The 21177-nt window shown below is 37.9% G+C and overlaps 1 protein-coding gene across 1 annotated transcript in view; it reads right to left on the bottom strand.

Moving 5' to 3' along the window:
- Positions 1-20311, bottom strand: part of LOC149010014 (protein unc-13 homolog) — a 53449-nt gene extending 33138 nt beyond the window's left edge. The window contains 12 exon segments of the mRNA XM_089161334.1: positions 6370-6471; positions 6941-7150; positions 10921-11031; positions 11136-11303; positions 15791-15944; positions 16054-16120; positions 16556-16853; positions 18868-18932; positions 19038-19213; positions 19328-19446; positions 19814-19906; positions 20014-20311. Coding sequence (XP_089017460.1) covers positions 6370-6471; positions 6941-7150; positions 10921-11031; positions 11136-11303; positions 15791-15944; positions 16054-16120; positions 16556-16853; positions 18868-18932; positions 19038-19213; positions 19328-19335 — 1359 coding nt within the window. The 5' untranslated portion in view covers positions 19336-19446; positions 19814-19906; positions 20014-20311.
- Positions 20312-21177: the final 866 nt, after the last annotated feature.

Genomic DNA, 21177 nt, shown 5'->3' with positions numbered 1-21177 from the left:
ATATAAAAAAAAAGGGGAATATATATTGTATGTCAATTTTAAATGGTACCTCACAGAGTGACAATGTGACATTCACTAAACCGGTTACCCAGTTGGGCCAGTCAGCCACTTACCCAGGCTATGAACCAACTCACCCTAATAGCTAACTCCTAATACTCAATCAAATTACCAAAACAAAGCCGTCATTCTTACTTCTTCGAGCTCAGCAAAACTTAAACCCTAGCAGCTCTGCCCTTTCAACCAGCGGCAAGTGTAAACACAGCTGGTCTAGGTGTTCTCCATTAAGACAAGGTGAGCCTCCTTCGTCTTTCTTCTTCTTCATCTTCTCCCCCTTTCTTCATGTTTCTTCTTCTTTGTCTTCTTCTTTTTCTTCTTTGTCATACTCTTGATTCTTGAATTCTCTAAATCGCAAGGAATTTCTTAATTTCACTGTCCAAAACCTAAAAATTCATGTTCTTATATCCAGTGGACTATAGAGCACGCTTACAGTCTGATTTGATGCTTAAGCATGCAAACCGACATTTGTCTTGTTCTTCAAGGTCACTTAAATATCTGCAAGCACAGTTCATGGTTACTCAAAGATCTGGTTTGGTTCAGTTTGGTGAACTAGTGCTTGATGGCTTGTCAGTTTACTACATGGTTTCGCGCCAAATCCTTCCCCATCCTCTCTCAAATAGGAGTTGTGCAAGTTATTTGCTTTGATCAGTTTGAAGTTCTCCGCCTATAAGATTTTCATACAAATAATTAGTGAAGTTGCGGAATAGTAGCAACAGTTATCTGTCAAACAGAGGAACAGAAAGTTCAAGAGGGAACTTTGATGGCCGATTTCGCAACAAAATTTGCTAAATTGAACACTAATGAGTTTAGTATTTGATTTGATTACAGTCACTTTAACACATATGGGCTTCAATATTTGTCTTGTGTTTTTGACATGGTAATGCAGAATTGAAGACATATTTAAGAAAGAAGAAGCCCATTGGGTTAGGCCCATCAAAGGCCTAAAGCTATCACCTGAATCAGCCCATGGCTATCATGGGCTAGGACTGTTTTAGTGTGTCAAAGTTAGCCCACATATGTTGAACTTCATAGGCCCAAGTTTAGTTTTTGAAAAGTCAATAAAAGGGGCTATGGTTTGAAAATAAAAGAACTCATTGTCAAAGGAGTTTTCTTTTGTCAAGAGTTGGGTAGTAGTTGAGTTATTAATAGGTAGGTGGTGTTAGCTAGTGGTTGGATGTTACATTTATGTTTATGTCTCTTTAGAATGCTATATAAAGAGACTTATGTAAGAGGTGAAGAAAACTTATCTATTGAAATCAAATTGCTTTGTTAGCATTCCTTCTCTATGGAGACTCCTTGTATTTGATCAAGGTAGGTTGGTGTTCGATCCAATCGATCCACCTTGCGGTGTGAAGCCCGGATGTTACATTTTTATTATCAATTTCTTCATCATAATTCTGCCCATGTTTGAAGATCTATTCAATCTGTATTGCTATGTTATTATCCTTATAATACCACTCTAGTTTCAGCCCTCTTTCACATTTAAATTATGTTTCATCATAAGTCTATCAAATATGAATTTGATTCCCAGTGAAAGGTCCTATTTGGCTACTGTTTTGATCAATCAAATACAGTACTACATTACATGGTAGGTGTCTCCTTTGATGCAGTGACACATTAACTCTGGAGTGACATAGATTGCGATGATGAGGAAAGAAGAACAGAAGGGACTGTTTAGGTTGGGTTTGAGTTGGAGAAGACAACAGATGGAATAGAGAGAGGGAGTAATCGAGCAGCAAAGGTTGTCCAGGTCTCCTAGGTAGAATCTTGAAGGTGGAAGGATGTTTGTTCTAAATCTTTGATCCTTGCTTCTTCTTCACAGTCTCTTCCTCTGAATACAGTCTTTACTCTTTAGTTCTTTTATCTGCAAGCATATAATAGCCTTCTCAGTTTATAAAGGGTTATTGAAAAGAGTATAGCAGTAATTTCAATTTATAAGAAGAATAGAAGGAAGACTGATAATTTGGATTTGGAAACCGGTAATCGGCAAGGTAATCGGAAATTGGTAATAGACAATCGGCAATCAATAATCTGATAGTTTATTGGATCGGATATCCGATAAAATTTCAGATTCAAATTTGGAAACTTTTTGTAAACATCCATTGGGTGTTGGATTATGAATCGGATGGGTATTTGCTTTTCCGATTTGGATACAAATGGTGTATTTGAGCCAAATCTGATCCATTTACAGGTCTAACTAAGACACATAAGAGAGTGGCCATATTTACCATCACGATTATCAGAATTTGGAGTATCAGAAGCATGGTTGGGGGAGACAACAGGGGGAAGGAAGGAGGGGAGAGAATCTGAGAAAGAAGTTGAGATCAGTGATGAACAGACAGAGAGAGGAGCACTGGTAGTGGTGGCCGGTGGGAATAGGATTGCAATAGCGGGTGGGTTGAACAATTAAGATGCAGAGAGTATGACAGTCAATAAGGAAAGGATATAGTGGGCAAAGGAGATTCCATCCCACCCTACTTGCTCAGAGAACCTTTTCTTATTAAGATTCTAAGAATACACAAGAAGTCATGATTTGGCATCAGGCTACCAGGCGTTGACCCAGAAGTTTTTCAAGGGAAAAAGAATTCCACAAATTTCAAAAACGGCAAATTGGAGTTTAAATGGATTCCAAGACAATGCAGATGAAGGCTGTTTGGAAAGACCGAGTATCAAAGTATTTAAATGGTTTTCGGCCAAAGGAGATACTATGTTGAACAAGCAGGGAGACGGAGTGATGCAGAACCAGCACTGAATTTGCCTATTTTCCTTTGAAATCAACCTTGGGTTGATAGATATGGGTGTTGGGCCTATGTTTCATTGGTTTGTGTGGTCATGGGCCTGAACTATGAGCCTAAAAGTTTAGCATCTATGCTAAGTACGAAAATGGGTTAGTTAATTAGTAGTATAGTTTGAGTGGTTTAGGTATATACAGTCTGCCCAACTTAAGTTACAAGGGCAAATAGCCTTTTCCTATGTTTTAATTTCAGTTTCAAGTGTGCTACTCTAAGTCAATTAGTTTATATTTTCGTCTAGTTTCAATTTTGAGTTAGAATTGAAATAGGAGTTCAAATTAGATTACACCTCTAGCTTATTATGTATAAATAAGCCCCTCCACTCAATGGCAAGGCAGTAAGGCCGCCAACTTTGATATGATCAATAAAGCCTCCAATAGTTCTCGTGTGTTGCTGTTGCAACTGTTTTTGTTCAATTTGGAAGGTCCAAGATTGAAAACAGTTGAAGCCAAGCCTAGATTCTTGCTACAGCTAAATTAATATCCTACAAACTCCATTCTCTTCGATCCAAAGCTTCACAAGGCTCACTCATACAGGTATTTGTCAGACTACATTCTAGTCCCCTTTTCATATCACCTTTTTTTATTTTTCTCGAACTTTCACTCTTTTCAAGATACCCTAAATCCATCGCCAGATCTATATAACTATAACTGTTAGATCTGTCCCACAATAGAAGTATGGAAGAGCTTAAGAACCCAGGGCTAGCTTGGTTGACTAAGTTGTTTAATAAGATTATGAGCATAGGGAAAATGTCAGATGAATGGAGGAGAAGCATCATGATTCCAATTTACAAAAATAAAGGAGGTATTCAAAGTTGTAATAACTATAGGGGCATTAAACTGATGAGACATACTATGAAATTATGGGAGAAAGTAATTGAAAACTATTTGAGACACTTAACCTCAATTACGGAGAACCAATTTGGGTTTATGCCGAGAAGATCTACGATAGAGGCTATTTACCTAATTAGGAGACTTATGGAAATGTATAGAAAGTGTATGATAGACCTTCATATGGTATTTATTGATCAAGAAAATCTTATGATAGAGTTCCTAGAGCATTAATTTGGCAAGTTCTAAAGAAAAGAAGAATCGCAAGTAAATGCATGGACATAGTTAAGGATATGTATGATGGTTCAATAACAAGTGTAACAACAGTGGGGGGACAAAGTAATGAATTCCCAATTATAGTTGGGCTACATCATGGATCAACTTTAAGCCCATATCTATTTGCATCTATAATGGATGATTAACCAAAGACATTTAAGACGAGGTTCCTCGGTATATGCTTTTTGTGATGATATTATGTTGATAGATGAGACTCATGTAGGGATTAATATCACGTTAGAATCATGGAGAGCAGCTTTGGAATCAGGAGGCTTTATACTAAGTAGAACGAAGATAGAGTATCTAGTTTATAACTTTAGGCATGATCGGGCAAACAATGAAGTGATGAAAATTGACAATAAGGAGATTCATCAGAGTGATTGTTTTAGATACCTTGGTTCAATCATAAATAAAAGAGGTGATACAGAGGATTAAGTTTCCCAAAGAATCAAAATAGGGAGGACGAAGTGGAGAGGTGTGTCCAGGGTCTTGTGTGATCGACATATTCCATTAAAGCTTAAAGGAAAATTCTATAGGACCGTCAGTCGACCAGCTATGATGTACAGTGCAAAAGAGCGTTGGGCCATTAAAAAGAATCATATAGATAAAGTCAGTGTAACAAGAATGAGGATGCTAAGATGAATGAGAGGCAAAACTACAAAGGATAGGATAAGGAATAATCACATTAAAGCTGGTTTGGGAGTTGCTCTCAAAAGTGATAAGCTACCAAAAAGTCGAGGTGGCACAACCACGTTCAACGGAGGCCTATAAATGCCCCTGTACAGAGAAGTGATATAATCCAAATTGAAGGAGCTAGAAGAGCTAGGGCAGACCTAAGATAACCTTAGGAGAAGTGGTGAGGAAGGATATGCATAGCTTAGGCCTTGTATCTAGTATGGCCTCAAACAAAACTAATTGGAGGGCAAGAATCCATGTAGCCAACCACATTTAGTTGGGACAAGGCTTATTGTTGTTGTTGTTGTTGTTGTTGTAGATATGTCCCACACTTCAGGTACATCATCCCCGAACCTGATGACCTTAAATCCTAATTTGATCCAATTTTGACCGACCAAGTTCAAGATATAAGTATTTTCTTGAATTTTCGTACTCCCTCAAACCCCCAAAACAAGAACCCTCATGTCTTCTAATTAAACCATTCAAACCCAAGCAAACTTGGGGGATCAAATCCATAAATTACACCCAAATTCTCTCCAAGTTTCAACCTATTATGATACCTATAAACCCCAATTTCCATCTCTAGGAATTTATTACATATCTCCCCATGGAAAGGGCTACCCTAGATATCAATGAAGAGCTTATAACTTTTAACCACAAAACCCTAACTTGCCCTTTTCCCTTAAACCAAACCTAACCATCCCGTCTGTGATTACTAAGCCATTCTATATTAACCACGTCCACCCTTACTATCAAAATCATCCCATCACTTCCCAAATCATAAAGGTCCTCCATATCCCATAAGCAAAATTCAAAAAAAAAAAAAAAAAACTCTTGGTGCAACATGAGTTGATACTCTTGAAGATTTCAATTGAGGTTGCATCATGGAGCAATGGATAGAGACTCCAAAGATATCAACGGAGACATGGGAGGAAAGGAGTAGAGCAAGGCTTCGTTAACTAAGATTCTAAGACGATGCCCAACTCACATACAATTCAAGAATCCACTACTTGAGTGCCAAGTGACTTTAGGGCCAGACCATTTAGGTCATTCATACCAACTTGCTCAATAAAATTATTAAAGGCCATAACCTCAGAACCACCCAAACGATCACCACCTTGCTTTTTATGGTGATTGAATCGCATTGAAATCAGCACCTAATCCCTAGAAAGAGATTCAACATATCATGCTGGATTGGTAGTGATTATGGGATAATGGGAGATCAAAAAGGCTAAAAAGAATAGGATGATGTAGGGGTATTTTATTTTATCTTCTCTTTTTTCTTTTTTCTTTTTTTGGAGGGGGGGTACTCTTCACCATCTGGGCCAGCCCAGCAAGGTAAGTCACAAATTTAATCAATGGGCAATGATGTAGATTCAGCACTGAATTGATAGATATGGGTGTTGTTGGGCCTTTGTTCCAAATATTTATGTAATTATGGGCCTAATTCTTCAGTGATTAGTGGTGTTAAGTAATATTTTAATTAATTTACTAAAAATAAAAGATCTTGCTTTGAATGGACATGTATCAAGAATCCAACCACGTGGGTTGGAAACTTCCTCTCCATGTAGAAGAAATTTATCTCATTTGGTGAGCACAATGATTAGATAATGAGCTAAGGGGAGGAAGAAATATGCCAGATGTAAAATTCTTATTAGTAAAGATTACACAACCATCATATTAATGCATAACAAAAACGATAGCACTTCAGCACATGGGCATGTAGTTGTAAATGATACCTGACGAAACAGGACCCAGGCATAGCAGGTATAGTGAATGGTCTCTGTGATTCCCAATACACGCCAGGTTGATTTTAGAAGTTCAAGAATTTCTTCCACTTCCTGATTAAAAAAAAATAGCATTAACTAGTACAGACAAAATATATAAAGGAAACCAGCATGTGCTGTGATGGGTTGCATGGCTTGGACCTTTACTTACTGCCCTGGAGTAATGAGAGGGTGCTAGTTGAATGAAGAGCTAGAGTATTTGGAGAATGGTTTATTTTGTGATGTACAGGTATATGAGAATGTAAAGGAATGCAATAGTCTTTAAACATAAGGAAAATGCTGACTATAAGAACAAAGAAAGTGGTTACTTTTCGGTTATCTGTATTTCCAGATTTAAGGCACACAACACGTGCAGAATATGTGGGATAATCAGGAAAGCGAAATATAATCGGTTGTGGTAACTTTTGAATTCGTGTAGCAGGGTGCTTTTCAAGGTCCCTCTGCTGGTTGCATAAAACCCACAAAGAGATTCCTTTGGGATCATAATATCATATAGCTAACAAACATCTGCAGTTAGACCAACCTCCGTAAGCTTTCCTTCATCCAAAACGTCAAAGACGCTGAATAGCAACTTCTCATATAGCTTAACATTGATGTGATAGCCATCTGCCCAATGGCAAACTTCCCCAGTTAAGTCACCTCGAGCTGGTCTCTCAGCAAGTGGAATGGCAATCTCTCTAAGAGATCTTAAACATTCTGTCCTTTGGAGTTCAGCAGTAGCAGGAGGAAGAGACTGGCAGGAAAAAAACAAAACAAAGTAGACTCAAAACCAGAAAATGGAAGCAGAAGAATGAAGTCAACATCAACTAAATAGAATTAGACAACATTGCAGTAAGCAGTACCAACTTTAAGCTGAAATGAACAATTTACCTGGACAACAATAAACCTACTCTAGCAAACCTCACATGAACAGATGCAATGTCATTCAGATAAATTAAATTCGCCTTTTTATTAGCTAGAGCAAGACAACCATTGGCTGGTTACGGGCACAAAAGTTCGGAGGCTGAGGCCAGCCCAGCCTAAGTCTTCTAACTGAATTCAGATTCTTCCCTTCATTTTTATCTAACATGAGATCAGTACCCTACTACCCGAATAGATTATATTACTGCATAATTTTCTCCCTTAAAAAATAAAAATCAGTCATTTACCCTACAAAACAAAAAGACTTAAACATACTTACCATGTGTGCCTGTGGTTGGGGGGGGGTTTACAACTCTATACAACCATACCGAGCAGTACAGTTTCAAAAGGCTGGTAAAGTACAGTACATAAAAACGGTTTTGAACTCAGTACAGTATCGTACCGGTTTCAAGTACCATACCGATGGTATGTCCCGATACCATACCAAAAAACACTATAAAGGGGTAAAAATATAATTTTCTATTATAAACCCTAATGACGAAAAGTTGCAGAAGTATAAAAGCCTTCATTCGTTTTCGAGAGTTCAGACTTTGGCAGGTTTTTTGGCAGCTCTCAGCACTCAACATCTCCCTTCATTCGTCATCCCGTGCTTCTCTTACCAACGTTTAAGATCTCATAGATCTACTTCTTCATTGGAAAACAAAACTTTTGGTCATTCGAATCCAATCCAAAGGGCTTCTGTTCCAGGAATTGACTTGTGGATTGGCCTTGCATCAATGTTGTTTTGCCCTTGTATCCAGTCATATTCTACATCTTCCCTTTCTAATGTAACCCTGGATTACAGGGCCAATGATAGGATCTTTTCTAAGAAGCAGCAGGCAATCTGGGATTCAATACCTTGTTGTTCTAGGTTGTGGATGGCAGCCAATAATGCACTAAAACCCTGCAGATAGGGCTAATTTGAGTCCCAAGTCTTACGATTATGGTTAGGATAGTCTAGGGTTAACAGGGAAGGAGTTTTAGCCTTTGGTTTGGCCAGGCTAGGGTTAGCCCGTTAGGTCTGAAAATAAAGGAAATATTCTGTTTTAACAGAACTTTAATTATAGAAATTTTCCTTAGTTAGGGTTTGTGAAATTTTGGGGTTTTTAGAACTCTAGGGTTTCTAGGGTTAGAGTTGAAGTTGAAGGTAGAGAGAGTGTGGGAGATGGCAATCGTAAGAGGGTTTAGGGTTTGGTTGTGGGATTAGGGAGATATGATAGTTCAGATGAAACAAGGGTTTAGGGTTTCTAGAGGAAGAAGATGAATTGTAGAATCTTTTAAACAAATGGGATGAAGGCCTATTGATTAGGACGGAAGTAGGGATGAGACTAGTGGAGGGGTGCAATCCTACTAGTGGTATGAGAGGGTGAAAGGGAGTGAAATAGGGATTTTATGGAGGGGAGTGATGCAACGCTGAAGACATATGCTAGAAAAAAGTCCCAATGGATCACAAGGGTAATGACCCAAATCAGCCCATGGCTTTTATGGGCTATGACCATTTTGGTGGGTTAAAGTCAGCCCACATGTTATAATCTTCATGGGCTGAATCTAACTCCAAGTCTAATCCTTGAGAAATTCATCAAAATCAATAAAAAGGGCTATAGTTTGAAAATAAGGAACTCATTGTCCAAAGGAACTTTCCTTTGTCAAGGATTAGGAAGTGGTTGATAGGTGAGTGTTAGCTAGTGGTTGGATGGCGTATTTAATATTTGTCTTTAAAATGGCTATGTAAAGGGACTTGTGCAAAAGGGTCAATCACTCATTCATCAATTGAACTTAAAGTTGCCTTGCAAGTCCCTCTTCTCTCTAGAGAAACCTTGTGTTTGATCAAGGTAGGTTGGTGTTCGATCCAATCAATCCACCTTGAAGCATGAAGCCCGGGAGTAATGTTGTTGTCCATATAGCTCTCATTTTTTCATGGTGTTCCCTCACTTTCTTCGTCTATTAACAAGTCTAGTTTAGTAATCATTTTCTGTTCTGGTTACTAATTAGATCTGCCATCTACTTGATATCAAATCTCAGGTATCTTTCTCATTCCGGAATGATGATCTACACTTCAGCCTAACACAAATTTGGGTCCTAGTTCTGCCCCTGCTTTAAAGAGCTCTTCTGCCCCACTTGTTATGTTGGATTCATTGTGATATAACTCTAGGTTTCAGTCTTGTTTCACATCTGATTCTATTTCATACTAAATTTGTTAACTTTGGAATTTATTCCCTGTGAAAAGATCTTGATTGGCTACTATTTTGATCATCCAATACAGCAGTACATCAAAGAGGGATATTGTTGTGCCGCAAGGATGGAGGGGTGGGAGTGCGAGGGTTAGGGAAGGGGATGGGTTTCACTTACTTGAACTTGCGGAATACTAGAAGAATAGATGCTGCCACAGGTTTGAAGGAGGAGGGAATGATGAACTCCAGAATTTTAACTCACACTCAGCCGTGAGATTCCTCTTAGGAACCCACGACTTCACTCTTCCTTCAAAGCTCAATCAAGTCTGCCTCGTCACATGGTGAGAGGGGCTATTTAGAGCCTTGTTACATAGAAGGAAACTAACCAGGCCTCAACAAAGGAAACATACTTGGACTCAACTAGGGAATCCTGTTTGGATTAGAATTCCCTAGTAAAATTTTAGGAAAAGGATTCTTAAGTAAAGTGTACCTAAACAAATACAACTTGCAAACTAAGATATCAACTTTAAAAAGGAATCCTACTTGAAATTGGATTCCAACTAAGACTCCTAATTACATCAGGACTCTAACTACTAACTCAATTGAGGAGATAAAAATAGATTGTAACTCCTAACAGCATGGGGAAACTAACTAGACCACTCTAAGCTAAGGGGTGGTAAAATGACCAAAATACCCCTTGGGTAATTCGGTCAACTCTTGGTGCTACATGATTGTGGGCTGTTTTGGGCCCAAATTATGGAGCACCCTGTAATTGCTAATCCTGGTTGTATCACTTTCTCTAAGTAGGCGGTGGTCTCAGCAGCATAGCATGATAGCAATATCATGTGAATTTGATTGTCGGATACACCATTTTCTCAATGAATCAGTTGCCTTCTGAAACTCTCTTGGCCAAATCGCCAAAGTTATTGAAAAATTCAGATACTGAACACAGAAGTATTCAGTTGTGTTCGAGACAAAAAACACCCCATCACAAAGTTCTGCTCATACTCTCCTAATTTTGCTAACCTTTATTTTGTGTTTGACAAATTACATCATAATAATTATCATACAATAATTTCAAGGAGAGAAAGTTACCTTAATTTCAAGGAAACATTTTTGTATTTTTTACATAATGAAACCAAACTGTACTGTTTTCCCATACTGGCTTCGTACCAAAACGTACTATATCTTACTAGTACGTATCTGTATGCAAAAGTAGGTATGGAAACAGCAGAGCACGGTATTGGTTTTAAGTATTGAATTTTGCCACCTTACTAATTTCCACCCTTAGAGGGGGAGGGAGAGATCACATTGGAACAGTCAGGCACCAAGACCACATAACTAGCCAAGAAAACAGCCACTAGGGAGGTATGCTATTCAACATATAACAAATGAAACCATTTCAAACAGATACAGGGAAAATAAAAATTACCTCAGATTCCTCTATCTTTGTCAGAAGAATCCTCAACTCATTGGCTTTACGTCCGGATTCTCCAAATCCTACAACAGGATGATTTACAAGCCCTTCTTCCAGCATATTTAGCTATGCCAAAAGAAATACAAGAAAGAGCTACAGATGTCAAATCTATCACTGGACAGACTAAAACTCTGGATAACGGATCTCACATTTATTTATTTTTTAAATACCTGCCTCTTTTGCCACCGCACATAAGCTTTCTTGTCAGAAAACTCTGTCCGTGAGACACAGTGCAACAGTTCCAGAGGAACCAAAAGAGTATCCATTCTTTTCCCTGCTTTCCCAACAAGAGCGTGAACTAGACCTTGCCTTGTTCTCACGTCCATTGCCTCAGAAATCTGTGGAAAACATCGTCCAAATCAACAAAAGATAATTGGAAATTCTATACTTTAATCCAAATTGACAGCAAGGTTAACTATGTTATTGCCAGATATCAAAGAGATAGACTAAACTACAAAATTTCAACTAGGAAAAAAATGAAATGAAAAGGCAACATGCAGCATTAAATTTTACTAATGAATACTGCCCAAGCCATCTCATGTAACTTCCATTCAGAAAATGTTATGGTACTATGAGAATAATGTGTCACACAAGGTTTCAAAAGCTTCTTCATAATTGTCAGAATTCATAAATTGGCACCAATTGCCAGATTGCAAGATCTGGGAGAGAATTTTATTCGAAAACATTTACAATTCAAAACCCTATTAAAGCATGAAAGCTTTACAAAAAGGAAATACAAGTGCCATCTTAAACAATGACAACAACAAAAACCCTTTCCCCCACCCCCCCCCCCCCCCCAAAAAAAAAAAAAAAGAAGGAAGGAAAAGATAAGGAACCTGAGGTCTAAGCAAAAAAGAGGGATGGGATCATCAAAATGAGATGAGAAATGAGAAATGGAAAATGACAAATGAAAGAATGAGGAAAAAGTCATAAACCAGCTAGTCAGGAGAATCTCAGCTGGATGGGATTTGCAAACCAATCCTTGCCATGCAATAGGCTCTACCTGAGGTCATACTTAGTACAAGACCTAGACTATGACATCCTCCATCGAAACTTCTCCTACGGTCATTTTAGGCCCAGTCCTTGGCCCTTTTAACTCTTACAATCAGAAGCATTTTTTAATTTAGTTAATAAATTGTGAAAGGTTCTTGGATAGTCTACGAAGTGGATGAGAGTCAAGAATGGACAACCACCCAAGGATCTCAGATCATAATCAGTAAGAAGCTCTCTAAAGGTGTACTCTCAACTCTTCCAATCAGGAGTGCACTTGACTTAGTTAATATTTTGTAATAGTCTCTTGGTATATCTGGGGAGTTGATGAGTCAGAAGTGGCCAACCACCCAGGGATCTCAGTTCATAATGAGTAAGAAAATAAAACCCTGCCACTGGGTAAGCAAATTTCCACAAGTTTGCTTGTTTCTCAGATCATAACCCTGTCCTTGTATGTAACTATTGCTGAATTGTGGGTTAAACAGTTCTAAGTCATCCTTGATCATACCCTACATTAGTTATCCAGAAACTTCTCAAATTGATAAACTCGAACGAGGATGACAATTTCTTCAGTTAGCTTGCCGAACTATCATCCTCCTTTTAAGAAATATTACAGATCTTACATTGGGGGGAGGGGAGACTGCCTTCACCAAAGTTACCAAAAAAGAAATGGTTTTGCAAACACGCATGAAGAATTCCAAAATATTTTGGTTCCAACATGGGGAAAACTTTCAAATTTCATTCCTTGGATCCCTGAACATCCTTTCAGACTATATGCATCAGTATTCTTTTCCGCCAAGGATGATACACTGACAGAAGCAAAAATGTTTTGATCTCACGGGGAACGGTTGGCACAGAATGGTCACATCTAGTTCATGGAACAGTACCAAACAGGCCCCATGCTTTGCCCCAGTTATCGCACCAGGGAATTATCCGGTATCCTTCTGATGCAGTTCGTCAGGCTAAACCAGCCTCAGGTGTAGGGAAGTGTAGGGAATTCCCCACTACACCATCACCATTAGGTGTTGTAATGTAACTAAGATCGAAGGATGATTTAAACCATTTAAACTCACAGATCGGAAAAATCAGAACAGAGAATTAGAAACCTAACGTTTATGGCCAATCAAACTGTTCAATCAGGGACCTTATTCAAATGGAGAGTAGATTCGACAGAAATAGTTAAATACAGCAGCAACTTGATGGAAGAGTTTATCTCAGTTTGAAGACCTTCTTCAATCAACACTAGCAGCAACACAAGTGTAGCTTCAGTGAAACTTGAACAAGAGAGGCAACATAAGACAACTTAGAAAAGTAAAGTGGGAAAGAGGTAGTTCAGCTCTCTCCTAGGTTCTCGAACCCTAGGTTATTAGCTCTCAGCAGCAAGGTCCTAACCCATCTTAAAAAAGAGACGAGAATAACAGAGTATGACTTCAATAATCAATTTCATTAAACCTGTAGAGAACAGTCAATATATACAAAGAGAACAAAGGTTTGCTCAACCAAAAAAATAGAAATTGGACTTTGCTTAGTTAGTCAATATTCTCAGCACCACAAAATAGAAACTTCCTTATCTAAAATTAGAAACTACCAGGCTTTATAGTTTAGCCACATGCAAGAATACTAAAATCAGGAGCGAAGCTACCCCAGGGCCCCGTGGGGCCATGGCTCAACCCCCCCCCCCTTTTTTAAATTTCCCTCTATCCTATCCAATATTTTAAAATCCCCCCTCTGGCCCTCTTTTCATGTGTGAAATACCAGTACTTGGCCCCCAATTTTGTGGAATTCCCCCTCCCCTACCCAACTTTTTGAAATTTCACCTCTGATCCTCTTCCCATGTGTGAAATATCAATACTTGGCCCCCTGATTGGAGAAAATTTTAATGATAAAGACAATGGGTCAAAAAATCATTGTGGATTGTGACAAAATTCAGTACTTGCCACCCCTCGATGTTAAATCCTGGCTCCACCCCTGATTAAAATAGAAACAATTATTTTGAATCTTAAGAATCTACTAGAATAGAAACTAAATAAAATCTATTGAAGTCTATAGTCTTTGAAAATTGCAAATGCAAGAAGATCCCATCGAAACTTTTATTACTATTTTCATTAAGACCCAAAAAGGGGCAATGACACTGTTCAAGTGAGCTGAACTTTTTGACCCTTCTAGAAGACCAGCTGGTCTGGTTTGACTTGAGACAGTTGGTCCAAATAACGCTAGTTTGCTTCCGCCAAGATTCTATATCATGTAGCTTAGGTGAATGGATTCTCTTTATACCAGCACAAAAACTGTGGCCAAAGCATAGGTGTTTTAATTTTGATTAGTCCTTAATCTAAATCATGTTTGGAGTTGTAACTAAGTTTATGGTTTGTTAGTGGATCCATGTTAGAACTTAGATTTCTTGTTTAAGTGCATGTCGTGTTTCTATTTTACGTCCAAGTTCAAATTAGAACGCTCTGTCAGCCATTATGGCTATAAATATGGATGTAATAGCTAAGTCGAACCTACTATTTGATTAATAAGATGTATTGTAGCCCCTTTAAATTAGTGGTTCTAATTTTCTCATCCCCCTCCATCAAATGTTCATCTTCCCCCAAGCTCCCAAGTTTGATATCCATTGAAGGCAGCTTCAAGTTGCCAAGAATTCTCTGCATATCAAAGTCTTGTTCAAGCATTCAACCTGCTGATCTTCAATCAACAGTAAGTTGAGTTCTCCCCAGCTCCCAAGTCTTCCTCTTCTTCTTCCTCTTCTTCTAATCTTCTACAGCCCCAATCTTAGCTTATTCTATTTGGTTTTACCATTTTCCAAGACCTGTATCAGTATATCACCCACAGACCATTCCCACCATTTGAAACAGCCCATATTTTGATCAGACATTCCCTTGCCCCAGTCGGAAACTTGAACCTACTTGCGTCCCAATCTCTAGATCTTCCCAAGAAACCCGAAAATTTGTCCAGCCCAATCCATCCATCAGAATCTTACCAAAGTTGGTTCAGATCCTTCCCTACCCTGTTCAGGAATTTGCTCCAAAGCCCTTCCCCTAAGTATACTTCTAAACCTAGATTCCTTCTTTCTTCAATTCCCCAAACCCAAAAACCTAACCCTAGATTGCTGAAACTTCAATTCCAGGCAATATCCACTAACCATACCATCAGACTTTAGATCTAACCAACCCTTACCCTAGTTTGACATGAAACCCTTATTTGACCTAGCTGAGCTTATTTTCATCCCAGGCCCTGGATACTGGCTCCTGGTTGGTCTCATTATTCTCATACAATCTAGGAGTAGTGACTACATCACCTAGTCCAAGCAGATAACCATTGACTTACAAGAAATCAAAAATGTATTTCAAGGACCAGCCATGACCACTGCAACAACAATCTAACTGCAACTCACAACATTTTTCATAACCATTTACATGGCAACTAGGGTCAACTGCTTAAGATAAATAAAAGGGGGGGGGGGGGAACTCAAGGCAAAAGATACCAGCAGAAAAATGTAAATGTGCTCTCTGTACTTGATTAAAGTCCAATCTGTCATCCATTCCCAATTGTTCCTCACAACATCACCATCATGGATAACCATTAAGTAAGTGGTGAAACTGCTTCTCTTTCCCACAAACAATGCCAAATCTGAAAATATGTACTAATTTCATGAACATATAAGATGGGAAACCATCCTCCAAGAGACCACACCCATACCAAGACAACCCATGCTACTGACCAAAGGAAAATGAAAAGTTTCAACTTTCAACAAAAATGAAAATAGATCTGAAATAGATCTTGCTAGGATAACAAAAAAAAGAAGTTAAATCAAACTAAAAATAAGTAAACATGCCTCCAACTGGATGCGCATGGTCTCCAGTAAACCAGTTAATCCTGGGGCATGTTGAGATTGGGTTACAACATGGTCACTCTTGCTACGAGCAAGCTTCCTCATCAATCTGGACTTTTTGTCTTTCTTTTTCTCCTTGGATGGTACAATTAGGCCCCTGTACACTCAATTAATGAGATGTGACATGAAAAAATGGTAAAGATTTACAAAACAATTATCCATGAAAAAATTCAAGTGAAGACAATGCCCAGAACATAGAAGCATACCCTGAAGCCCCGGCAGAAGCCAAAAGAACTTCATATGCTGTTTCACGGAAGTCATCATCAGTAACACCTGTGGTTTATAATCACAAGGCTGGTAAGAATAATATGAGACCATCCAATTCATGAGGTAAAAGATGTGTAACTTCAATAGTTGAGGAGGGCATATATCAATGAAAAATACTGACTAATTCCAGGAAAAGGATCATAAGGAGCAAGTTGGACTTGCTTAAATAATGAGGAAGACAACAAAAGGGGCGCAGTTCAACATTAAGCTTGAAAATAATATGAAGAATAGAAACATGAAAATAATGCTGATATAACATTTTTTAAATTAAAGTACAGGTAGATGAGTGAAAAACTAAATTTCATATTCCACAAACTAAGGACTGAAATCTAGTTAAGCCAGAACTATGAAGAATGCACAAATTTTAATCTCATAAGACATTTGAAGCAGTAAGAAACTTCACTTCATGGGTATCCAAGGATGTTCCTCAATCATATTTACCAGTTGCAAAAGGAGGCAATCCTAAAACAATATCACTAGCATTATTTGGATTCCTCCTTGAAACCCGGAGGCTGTCTACTTCCTCCTCATCATCATCATCCTCGAAATCCTCAATGTCATCCACAGTTAGTTCCTGAAGATGTGTAGATTGAAAGGACTGAGATTTTGATAGGTTTGAGTTTGACAAAATCGGTGAAGGTGTGTAGAGAGGAATTGGTGGCGGCGCCCTCCTTGGTGGTGAACCTGAAGGCTCAGGACTCGTAACTAAAAAGAATTCACCTGCCGCACCTGCATCATTCTGAAAAAAATAACAGCTTGCTGGTAAGTTGTTAACACAAGAAGTAGACTCAAAAGCCATCAAATAGATCTGCAAGAAGAATAGAACAGATAAGAGACACGTATCATCGAAGTGAAGGGACACTAAAAAAAAACACTTTGCTAGGATTCTATTAAAACAAGAAGATACACCACATGGATATTAGAAATTATAGTTGCTGGACAAACAGTAGGCTCATTCATTTATAAAGATAGTATCATACAAGCAGCTTTATACAATAGCAAAAATGTATTAAAATATCAAGGCTAGTTAGACTCATAAGCGTTAGGGATATAGAAGACCAATATTATATCAACGAGCCACTTCAAACAATCTGGAAGATGTAAAATTTGACATAAGTTTGTCCAAAGAACTCTACAAATCTTTCTTTCCATAGTTTCAACACTGGCCACAACCTTAAGTAATCAATCATAGAGAAATTACTTGAAATTCAAACATCGCCAAACAAGAAAAAGGTAGAGGTAATTCACAACAAGTGCACCTGGCAAGGTAAAGGAAATCCTCAGCAATGAGAGAGTGCATCCTCTGCTCAAATAGTACAGGATCAATCAACAAACTTCTTTTCTCTTCATTCCCTTGTTTTATTTTCTTTTTTGTGTTGAAGGTAATTTTTCAAACAGGATCAGAAGGAGAAGGTAGCATGAAACCATTGAGAGGACCCCCCCCCAACCAAAAAAAAGAAAAAAGAAGGAAGAATGAAACACAGGCCAGCAGAGGGCCAAAAACTATCGTGGAGGGGAGAAAAACAGTTTCATAAATTACATTCAGTCTCCAAGAATTGTATACCATCTTAAAGCCAGATCCATAACTTCGGTTTGCTAGAATGTTCTTGAACAATTCTTGAACTCGAGAATGTCATCCTTCCGAGAGACAAATCAAGGTCTAAATATATTTTATTTTGGTCAGTCACTACCATTACTTGCTGTCTTCTATAAGATTTCTTGGGATCATTATGCCATTTCCTAGCCCTATTAACCAATTCGTGTTTTGACAGCCTTCTAAAATGTTATTCAGTTAATCCAATAGGTAGATATTTCTTTCATATAGATTATTGTCTGTTCATAACTGCATTGATTGTTATACCCAAAAAAAGGGGAAATTTTCTGTCTCACCCTTGTACTTACTCTCTATTTACTCTTACTCCCCTCTCAAAAGTTTTACCTCGGATTCCACCAAAGAAGTGAAATTTTACCTCTCTTTCTCCCTTGATATTTTAAGATGGGCAAATTACTCTTTGCTTTTACCTCTTTTAATAACTTATGTTGTTTTCTTAACTGTTTTTCTTTTCTTTTTCTCCCTCTCTCCCTCTTTGCAGGAATCCATGCCCGTATGTATTTTTTTAATTTTTATTTATATTTCTTTCATTCTTCCTCTTTTACAGAAATTTGTTATTTTTTTCTCCCTCTTTATAGGAACCCATTAAGTGTTTTTTTTTCTTCCTCCACCTTGTATCAATTGCCATTAAACATGATCAGATGTATTTTTTCTTTTTTCTTTGTCCCTCTTTTATAAGAATTCACCACAGAAAAAAAAATGAATTAAAAAAAATTTTAAAAAAATTCTACAACAAAGGGGAAGGAAAAAAATTAAAAAATAAAACATACCTAATCATGTGATGGATTCTGACTGAGGAGACACACACACACACAAAAAAAAGGAGAACAGGAGGAAATTGATCAAAAAATAAAAGAAATTGCTTCAATCGACTAAAGGGACAAAAATATCAGGGGAGAAGGAGAGGTTAAAGTTCACTTTTCTAGGGGAATCAAAGATGAAACTTTTGACCGGGCAGTAAAAGTAAATAGAGAGCAATTACAAGGGGGGAGAGAGAAATTTTACCCAAAAAAATACTGCACAGTAACGGAAGGGTGGATAAGCAAGGAAAACATCATAAAGTCCTTCGAACAATTGAGTGAACACGTCAATAATAACTCATACGCAACGTATCAGAAATACAAAATGGGTCATAGATTACCATGTATGGGAAGCCAGTACTATCATGGTATGCTCTAATTGCTTCTGAAAGTTCAAGCATTTCACCTGCATCAATAAACAAACACATTCAAACAGAAAGTCATAATTATAATTATTCCAGCCATAATTATAATCATTCCACCAATATTTTGGTGTCAACGATGCTATCACCTTTTTTAGCACAATTTAGGACATAATCAATACTGACTTGATCCAGGTCCACATCATCTAACGAAACGGCGCCAGGAGGCATTACAACTTTCTTCACCAAGTTGGCGGACAGGATAAAATTAAGAAGCACACGTCGATCACGACGATAACGTTGTAGAAGCTCAAATGCATTTTCCCTGAATTCATCAATTCTAAAAATTAAAATGGAAATCTCATAACCTTCAAGCATCCAGTAGAAAGGGAAAAAAAAAAGATATATATATACACACACACACATATGTGATACATACTCATCCATGGCGATCAATGGCTCCAACTGCAAGTCACTGATATGCAAATAGCCTAGAAGTCACACATGCATGGATTGCTCTGCTGCCTGGAAATACACCCAAAAAATGGAAAAATATGCCTAAACACAGTTCCATTATCGGGTAAGCTACTAATATTAGAACCATAAAAGGGCTTATCACTGCGATAACAGAACAATCTGTAACGGCAATAACTACAGAATTCACACACTATTAGCAAGACACTCGACTTTCATTCATTTCATCTCATTCCAAAATAATCAATAACATTGTCCTGGACAATAAACATGGGGCACCGAAACCATTTCAAACGCAACACAACAACAGAACCGGTAATCGTATTCAACAGCAAACGACAATGATTAAATTATGAACAAAAACTATATTAGGCAACTTCATCCTCAGTGTTGAGATCTTAAAATCTTTACAAAGTATACGACAGCCTTAAGCCAACAGAAGAGCGTGTACCTAGTATAAATAGGAGAATTAACCTATCCGGTACAAAAGACGGACCATTTTTTGCACCACGCAAATTCTTCAAGACAGTAGAGTGGTAGATTACTAAAAATGCAGTAGAAATAGCATAAATTAGAGATAGATCGTAGCCAAAGTGAAGGTAGACCACAGAAACAACGAAGTCAGAGAGTAACACAGGAGAAGATATATACTACGCCATTTATAGGAATCGCTGTAACGATGAGTACCTCCGAATAGAGCAAGCTTTTTCCTTTCGTTTGGAGAAATGAAGTCTCAGATGCAACAATGGTGAAATAAATCAAGAATCACAGAGATCTAGGTGAAGAACATTCGAGTTCAATCGTCGAACTCGGAGATTTGAACTGGTGTGCTGCTTTCGTTATTCCTCTTTTCTTTCTCCGCATGTGAAAAATAAAAAATAAAAAATTTGTTTACTCCTCTTGGTTTTTCAGTATATCGGCTCCACACGGACCACACCAAACGTCGACAGGCAAATGGCATCGGGAACTACGGCAAGCCGCGAGTACGTGAGCGACCGAGTGAGATAACCCAGATTTCAACGGATCCCACTCGTGGACCCGTGGTGCCGTGAATATCTTATGTGGGACCACTGTCGCTGTCTCGCCTGTTGGTCTTCCTGGGCGAATGGCCGGGGTGCTTGGCGCCAACTAATAAGTAATACATGCAGCGCATGTGAGGTGACTCAGGTGATGCTGTGGAGCACGATCTGTTGCTTTTGGACTGTAAGCTTAGGGCCTGGTTGGTTACATAGAATCCAGAGTTTTCAAATCTCTGGATTCATAAATCTGAGAATTATACCCGTTTGGTTGTAAAAATCTTTAGATTCATGAAATCTAGAGATTCACATTTTTACACTAAAAACGTGAATCTTTAGATTTATAGGTAATGGGTGAAATCCAGAGATTTAAAAAAAATTATACATTTGCACATTCACAAAAAGCACATCGAATAAATAGTTTTTTTTAGGATGAATCCACATATTTCATTCCACAATCAAACATCTAATTTTATAAATTATAACTCCATAGATTTGAAATCTCTAGACTCATGTAACCAAACAAGTCCTTAAAAAATCCAAAGAAATGGCGGGATGTGAGCTTCTCTTAAAAGTCCATCTGGATGATTTGAGTTAAAAATAAATATATTATATATGAGTCTCAAGCAAACTAACACCAGTCGCGGTTAAGTATATTTAAACTTCAAACATAAAGGGACCAAAGTGCCTCTTAGGTTATTTAATACATTGTGATAAAATATGGTTTTAAAGAGAGATAATTGGTCATTAGGAATTAATTATATGATTAAAAATATATATATATCCAAAAAAAGGAAAA

The sequence above is a fragment of the Hakea prostrata genome, chromosome 7, assembly GCF_041222555.1.
Source record: "Hakea prostrata isolate BN-2017 chromosome 7, UWA_Hpros_2, whole genome shotgun sequence".
NCBI classification, from domain to species: domain Eukaryota; kingdom Viridiplantae; phylum Streptophyta; class Magnoliopsida; order Proteales; family Proteaceae; genus Hakea; species Hakea prostrata.
This window is presented reverse-complemented; position numbering and strand designations above follow the sequence as displayed.